This window comes from Physeter macrocephalus, chromosome 10 (assembly GCF_002837175.3).
Source record: "Physeter macrocephalus isolate SW-GA chromosome 10, ASM283717v5, whole genome shotgun sequence".
Classification (NCBI taxonomy): Eukaryota; Metazoa; Chordata; class Mammalia; order Artiodactyla; family Physeteridae; genus Physeter; species Physeter macrocephalus.
The window spans coordinates 3,410,038-3,418,435 of NC_041223.1; the positions used below are offsets into that span (position 1 = coordinate 3,410,038).

The 8,398-nt window shown below is 48.8% G+C and overlaps 1 protein-coding gene across 1 annotated transcript in view; it reads left to right on the plus strand.

Annotated features, from left to right (window-relative positions):
• The first annotated feature begins 7,845 nt into the window (after positions 1–7,845).
• The window catches only part of PDE10A (phosphodiesterase 10A), a 296,650-nt gene continuing 296,097 nt past the window's right edge, over positions 7,846–8,398 (plus strand). The window contains 5 exon segments of the mRNA XM_055087406.1: positions 7,846–7,879; positions 7,882–7,962; positions 7,965–8,078; positions 8,081–8,239; positions 8,242–8,398. The exon segment at positions 8,242–8,398 is cut by the window's right edge and continues 2 nt beyond it. Coding sequence (XP_054943381.1) covers positions 7,846–7,879; positions 7,882–7,962; positions 7,965–8,078; positions 8,081–8,239; positions 8,242–8,398 — 545 coding nt within the window.

Consider the following 8,398-nt stretch of genomic DNA (forward strand, 5'->3'; position numbering starts at 1 on the left):
GATCCTCCCGGACCGGGGCGCGAACCCGCGTCCCCTGCATCGGCAGGCGGACTCTCCACCACTGCGCCCCCAGGGAAGCCCAGTTCAGTTTCTTTTTTTTAACCAAGTAGAATTTTTCAGAATGCGCGTTAACATTTCTAAACATTTGTCATCACATGAGTTGAATCCGGGTTAATGATGTTCCCTTATCTTTCTCAGTGCCCCTGTGGTAAGGACTTTACACTGTGGATGGGAAAACAGCAGCTGAATGGTAACTATGATATAAATGCCTTAAAGCCACCCTTTGTTTTCCGTATTTCACGCAGATGCATTTTTTGGTGACTCATACTGAGAAGTGTATTAGGTCCGCACACCGTGTATGTCAGCCTGTACACCGCCCCTGGCTCACGATGCTTATGTCAGGACCAGAGGTCCACGCTCGCCCTTTGGAAGGAGAAGATGGACAAAGTCTGCACAGAGCGTGCCACGTTGCTTGCCCCTCTGAAGCTCTCTGCGTCTGATTCCCCATGAGCCACCCTAACCATCCGTGTGTGGCAGGAGTGTCTTCCTGGCCCCTGCCAGGTGCTGCAGCTTTAGCAAATGCGGCCTCCAGATGTTCCCTTCCTGCCCTGTTCAACCACAAGTGTACAGACTTAGGCTTGGGCCAGCTGGGTCCTTTAAAAAAAGGACCAGTGTAACATGGAAAGCAAAGCTAACAAATTATTTAAGGCCACTTAACCTTGGTGTGTTCTTCTGTAAAGACGGCATTTGCCTCGTCGGCCATAGTCATGTCGCTCAGCTGGAAGCTCTCAGGGCACAGCAAACTGAAGAAAAGTAAAATGGAGATTTATTACGGAGATTTCCAGTCAGGAGGATACGTGGCTTTTCAGTATATTTTTTCAGCTAGGGGTTGATATGCTAAATAGTTGGGTTTTGTTGCTGATAATAATGATGGTGGGTTATTTGAGCAGGGCAAACGTCCTTACAGAGGACTATTTTTAAAAATATTTATATGGCCGAGCCAGGTCCTAGTTGCGGCACGCGGAACCTTCGTTGTGGCATGCAGGGCCTTTAGTTGTGGCACGTGAGATCTAATTCCCCGACCAGGGATCGAACCCAGACCCCCGCATTGGGAGCACGGAGTCTTAGCCACTGGACCACCAGGGAAGTCCCCCGTAGGACTAGTTTGAACACCGGTAGGCAGCGTATGGATTAACGTGGCAGGAGCACAAGACTCCTGGGTGGAGATTTCTGGAAATTTCCTGTGGAAATCTCTTCCTGTGGAAATTTCTCCCTCTCCTGGAGGGAGAAAGAGAAAGGGAATTTTCACACACACCATTGCAGAAGTCTATCTAACTGGAGACCTGGGATCAGTGAAGGGGCAGATTTGAACTCAGGGGACCTCCAGGTGCTTGGCTAGCACTCTCCTATCCTCTGTCTGAAACAAGGAAATCCTACCACATCGTTGCTTACAGGTCGGGAGCATAATGTGGATGCAGATGAGCTCCCTGGGGAGGAAAGCCCCCTTTTTGACATTGCTTTTGTAGATGACTGCAGTATGAATTAGTGCAGAAGATGAAACAGAGTTACTAACCCCCCCACCCCCACTCTCAACCAAACAAAAGGAATGTGTCCAGAGGTTATGGAAGATACATTGTCTCAGCTTCCCCTTTCTTCAACCACAGGTCTCTGGCTTTGGGTCAAGTCACACGGACAACAAATGTGGCTGAAAAACCAAGGGTGCTTACCTTTTGGCTTCTGTTTGTTTTTTTCTGTGATAAGAGTCCTTTCAAAAGATATAATATACAAAGTTCTAGTGATAGTTCACAACGTGTTGCTTTTCCAGACACCTGTTTGTTTTTTTTCTGTGATAAGAGTCCTTTCAAAAGATATAATATACAAAGTTCTAGTGATAGTTCACAACGTGTTGCTTTTCCAGACACCGGATGGTGTGTGTGTCAACAAGGAGGGATGACTTAGTCTGGACAAGGACCGTCTGTATCATAAAACCCAAATCCTGAGAACTGTCTGGGCGCTGTGTGTCTAACGGGCCTAGTACGTGCCAGCAGCCCAGGGCGCTGGACGGCTGCATGAACCTCTCGCTCCATCTTCTTTTTCCTTTGGGCACTTTTGTAAGAGGAGCTCCGGGAAAAACCTGTCTTTGTAAGTCAAGGCCTGATGTCAGAACAACTCACCCGTGTGAATGAACGTGGCCCCTGCTGCATGCCCTTAAATGCCCATCCAGTACTGGTCCAGATCAGAACACGTGTGCCCCAGGCCATGCCGTGGTTTGTCTTGTTTTGTTTTTTGTTTTGAGATGAACAGAAAGGAATCACATTCTCTGGATTAAGTGAGCCACTTTGATCCTAATTTTTGAGACAAATCCGTAAGAGTCAACAGTTTTGCTTTTTCCCATAACTGCATCATAACCCCCTTGTATAAATGTCAAGGTACATTGTAAGAATATGGCTATTAAAATAATGTTTGCAAGGAAAGGATTCCCAAACCACAGATGAAGACCTGCTTATTTCAAATGATTTTAACAATACGCAGTTCAAATATCACATGATAATTTGTGTGGGCTCTAAGGTACTCATCATGGGGGGACAGACTGAGTAGGAATTTTGACAACCTTTTATGAAACTCTCTGCTCGTTGTATGTCAGGTGGTCGTAAGGGTCAGGGAATCGAAACCATTCCCTTAGCTCATCCTTTTTATCCCTGATGCCCCCCATGGTCACGTTCTACTTAAGTGCTTTCAATTGACTTGGCTCTCTTAAAGAAGTATTTCTTTCGTTTAGGCCTTTTATGCATATAATTATATATAAATATATGTAATCTCTCATTCAGCTTCTATGTGACTCTTAAGACAGCGTCAAAGGAAACTGATATATCTGACTTGTGAAAGTTTGGTGATAGTGTTGATTATGTAACCAGAACTCACTGTTGTATTCTACTTTGTGTGTTTTTGAGAAGTGAAAACTGCTTCAGCATTCTACAAATCTCAATGGGTTTCTAAAGTGATTCGATATTTTTTTAAATGGCAACATCTTCAAAATTTAGTTCTGTGTCATAGCACAGTAGTGTTATATAAGAAAGTAAATGCTCACAGGGTTATCACAGGAACTTTGTATTGATTATATAACTTAAGCAGGCCTTTTAACTGCAGTCTCCTAGGCTCTAGATATTCACAGCCGTTAAGCGGAGCTTATTTTCATGAGGGAATTAAGTGTTTTGCTCTTGATTAATGAAAATGTCCACTTGATCTTACTATTCATCAAGAGACACGCTTATCCCCCTTTTCAGAAGGTATGGATACCTAAGGAGATTTATTTGGAATACTAATGTTTTAACAATTGGCCTGTTATCAAAAACATTCCCTCATTGAAAATTAAACACTACTTTGGCGTTTTTCAATGAAAAATAATATAGTGTTAGTTGTTTTATAACATAAAGCGGTACCTAAATTGTAGTTTGTTTTCTAGTTAATTTGTTTGAATTCATAAAAATAATTCAATCAAAACTGCAGATTTAGGAATATTAGGGCTGAAGAAGTTGTTTTCATCAACTCTGGTCTATTTTCAAGGCAGTCCCATTCAGTGTATTGACTTTATAATAATATTTTTCTTACTAAAATTATAATGCCCTTTTTTAAAAACAGGCCTGACTACAACAGTACTGTAAGAATGGATCTGTCACTTTAGTCAAGATTTGTTGACATCGATGCTAATAGAAATTTGTAATCAGTTGGCATGCAGGTGACAGGGAGGGGAGCGAGAGCATCGAGTGCTTCTTGTGTGCTGGCCCTTGTTAAAGGTTATGAGCGGTAAGAGAAGCATGACTTCCAATATCAGCCTGTTTAAAATAAAATTGTCAGTGCAGATTATACGTGCATTAAATTTCTTAAGAGGTTTAGTGCAACACATTCATATATGCAGATAAAATGCATTAGTTCTAGGAGCCTGGACAGCAAAGCTATGATGGATTGCGGATGAGAAAAATTAAAGGAGGCTTTGAGAAAGAAAAACTTAGAACTAGTAGTGAGGGATTTGGGATTTGGTGGACTGGGGAGGGCATGAATTAGTGCCTGGCAGCTGAACTCCGCTTTTAACATGCCAGACAAGGAATAAGTTATCTTATTAGAATGCAGAGAGTTTGTGTGATATGATATATGTTGATAATTGACTAGCAATTAAATGGAAAAGTCTGACATGTGAAACCCACATGTTTCTATTGAGCTTGGGAGCAAAAGACACTTGCTTATGAATTATTTTGCTCTGATAACTGTTATTTTAAATAAGTCACAAAAATTAAAATCAAAGTAAAAAGAACGTGTCTTTTTATAGACCTTATCGATATAAATAGAGGAGTTTAACGTTTAATCAGTCTTTGTCTTATATCTTTATAAAGGTTACTAGCATTTTAAAAGAGAAAACAGATTATTCAAAAATCAGTTAGCAATGTAAAATTTACAGCTGTAAGCACTAATGTTAAAAGTTGTAAAATAAAATCAATTAAGACGCAGGCCCACATGTTGACCAAAGAGTTCATAAAATATTAATTATATTTATTGTAAACCTAACTCTTAGGCTATTAAAAGGGGTTCATGGTTCAATTATCATAAAGAAATTTTATAATTTTATGAGAAAACCAACATTTTAACGTTTCTTATTCTCGTCCTTGACCCATATTTTAAAATGTTTTTAAGAACATGTCTTTCAAATGAGATAATAATCAGGCAGATATTGTTTCCTCTATATATGAATTATTATGCATAAAATACTAAAATTAATATAGAATTAAGGTAATTGAAAAATAACAGCATATGGAAGAATACTTGGAGAATTTAAATATACTTATGGTTGCATAGGTCCACTAATATAGGTTTCATTACCGATATCAATTTCTTCCTTGATCATTTTCCTTGGTAAAGGGCAGAGATAGATGCTTTACATTCTTTTAAAGTGCTGAACTACTAGTAATGATCATCATCATTTTGGCACCTTTCCTGGTGTTAGCCGCCCTCTTGATATTCTTTTAGTTTTTATTCTTTGCAGTGCGGGCTGGCATTTCTTCAGCTGAGAATGAGGAAGATTGTTCCTTTCACAGAGGGTGCACAGTCGTGGTGTGACCTTCTGCCATTGCTGTTCTCTTGCTGGAGTTACAGCTAATAATTTCAGTTGTGCTTAAGCTGTGTTGTAATCTGATAACATTTTGACATATAGCTAAATTGCTAATTTTATGGGGGCTATCAGAATGCAGAGTGCACTTAACTGTGAGCCAGCGTGTTTATTCCTAAAAGGCTTGGAGTAACAAATGTTTAGTCTTCTCCTTCTCCTTATATATCACTAAGGAAGCTCAAAGCGAAGGAAAAGAATCCGCAAGAAACACATTCTTCAGGTGTTGCAACACCTGAACACAGGGGTGAGTGACAGCGCCTTTATGTCTATGTGTTTGTAATTTACATCTTGACTACACAGTATTTCATGAAGAAAGGAACTGTGGCTGGGCGCCTGTTAGACTTATATTAACAGATGTGGACTCCAGCATTAAGTAGGGAGAACCCTTAACAGATAGACGTAACCGATAATCAGTAAACTCCTCATCGTGTTTCTTTTCCGTTGTCAGGCTTTGTCGTTTTTAATTTGTCCAGGAAATGTGTGCCTTCCAGCAATCATTTGGAGAAAAGAAGGAAGAAAAATAGAAAGAGGTTGATTCCAGAAAAGGGTTACTGAAAATTCTAAAGTTGGCGTCCTGGTTTAACAAAGACCCGGAGAACAAATATTTGATGTTTTCCATCCCGCGCCCTGCACCCCGCGCTCCTACGGCTTAATTCAAGTTAAAGGCAAATTTTCTGGTAACAGGAAAGTCACTTTAATGACTCCAGAAAGGCAACTTAAGAAACTTAAACGACAAGTAGAAACATTTTGCTTGTAAAAGAACGAACAGTAAACACTCCAAGGAGAAACACGTCCTCCCCAAACCTGCGGGCAGCCCAGGACACCCTCCCCGCGGGGCCGAGTGCTCAGCCCATGCGAATTGCCAACTCTCAGGAAAGTAACAGGTGTCAGCTGCGCGGCCCAGAAACGTCAGCCTGGAGGCTGCAGCAGCAGACCAGGCAGCACGGCTCGGTCGTTGTCGTTTTTCCTTCTTCGGAAAAAACTTGCGAATGCAAGCAACGGGCAAAATCCCCCCTCAGTAAGGTAAGAACCACCAGAATCTTTTGCTTCTTCCGCAAAGTTACGAATTCCGATCCGTGAGCGCCAGGGTCGGCGCGCGTTAACAAGCGACGGTCCGAGTCCGCCCCGCAGTCGCGGAAACGCCCGGGTACTTTGGAGCCGCACAGCCTCCCAGGCGTCCCACCGGCCCAGTTTGGTGCAAATACCAGTATGCCCTTTTCCACTGTGGGTGTCTGGATGGGAGTGGGGCAAAGCAGACTAGGGAAGAATCTGGAGTACGTTTCAAAATAAAAACACCAGACAACTGGACGGAGGGAAGAAAAAGTTGAGGGCGAGAAAAGACTCCCCCCCCCCCCCCCAGGGCAAGCGCACGCTGAGGGTCCCAGGCCCTGTGTCACCGGAGCGGCTGTACCGCCGCGCACGCCTAGTGCTCAGGTGACCGCCTTGACCTTCGCGGAAGCTGGGCATCGGCGCGCGTGCTGCAGTCCTGGGAAGGTGACCTAGTCCAGGGAGTCTGGACAGCCCGTCCCACCGTGGGTCAGCAGGCCCGCCGCCCCGGCTCAGACCCGGAGCGCTGCGGTGGCCCCGCTGCGCGCGCCTGCCGGACACCGACACCAGCGCATCCGTGCGCGCAGCGCTCCAACTTTCCTAACTTCTGGCGGCCGCTCCTGGTTCTGAGCGCCCATTGGGCGGCACAGTTCTCTTGAGTAGCAACCGTATGGATTGGGGCTGGGGAAGGAGAGACGGGCCGTTGTCCAAGAAAGCCAAAGGTGAGGACGCGGTCCTCAAGGCTTTGGAGTGGTGGTCTCCTAGTTTCTAACTAAGGGCAGCCGTCGTTTGCCCTTTCCATTCTCTAAAGTGGCCGGGGCAAGCTGGGCTGTGCACACAAAGTTCGTTATAAAGTGAGTATCGGAAAGGGAGTACTGGGGACGAACCAGGTTTCTAAACCCTAGCTTACTGGAAACAGTAAGCCTTGAAGGGGACTCCGACCAAACGTCTGAGTTTGCACGCTCCTGGGAGCTCTGCGCACAGCTCAGCTGGAGCTGCTGGCCCGCCGTCAGTAGGGCTCCCGGGCTCGGGCACGGAACAGGCCGACGTGGCTCGCCCAGCACTGCACAGCTGGAGCGGCTGCAGGGCGGCGGGTACCGAACGCGGAACACGAGGATTTGAGAACGCCTCGCAGAGACGCGGCGTTCCTCGGTCCTCCCTGCCGGGCCTGGGGCGCACTGTTAGCGGAGGGCCGCCGGCGTGCGGGGCCTGGCGCGGTGAGGCCGAGAAGCTGCGGGGCGCGCTACGTGGGCGCGGGCGGTGGCGGCGTGGGGAGCGCCGGCTCCGCCACTGGGCGTCTTCTGCAGCCGCTGCCGCCTCCACGGGCAGCGGCACTGCGGCGCTTCTCTCCGCTGCTTCCGAGCAGTGGCGGAGGCTCCGCCGGCCGAGCGCGCACACACCACGCCACGCCTGCTCCGCAGCCCCTCGCCCCGGCCCGGAGCTCGGCCCAGGTCCTCCCACACCCAGCGCGGAGCGCGGCGTGAGGACCGGGCCGGCAGGGAGAGAAGGGCTAGGGTGACGGTCGGGCCGAGTGGCCCCGGAGGGCTGGTTCTGAGGGGGCGGAGCCCGCCGAGCCCCGGCCCGCCGCGCGCCCCTCCTGCCCGCGGCCGGCCCCCACCGGCGGCCCCAGGAGGAGGGCCATGGCCGGCCCCGTGGAGCCGCTCGTTCCCCGCCCCCAGGCCCCCTGCCCGCGGCCGGGGACGAGCCCGGCCCCGGCAAACTCCGCCCGCAGCCCGGGGGCAGCGCAGCCGGCGGGGGAGCGCGGCGGTCCAGGGCCCGGCCCCCGAGTCGCCTGGTCGCCGCCGGGCCGAGCGCGCCGTGCCCGCGCGTCCCCCCTCGTCCGCAGGCCGCGCCAGCCCCGCGGGGGGCGCCGGCGCGCGGCCCGCGCTCCCTCCGCGCTCGCCTTCTCCGCCCCTGTCCGCTCCTCCACTCCATCTTCCTTTTACTTCTGGCCGCCGCCCCCTCCGCCCCCTCCTTCTCTTCCCCCCTCCTCATCTGCCGTTCACTTCCCCGCGCGTCTCCCAGGAAGGGAGGGCGCGGCGGCGGCGATGCTGGCGGAGGAGGAGGAGGAGGACAAGAGGCAGCTCCCTTGAGCGGCCCCCCCGGCAGCAGTCACCGCGGCGGCGGCGGGCGGCGGCGGCTCTTCGTCTCCCCTGCGCTCCAGGGCTCGCTGCTGCCAGCTCGCGCCGGGCC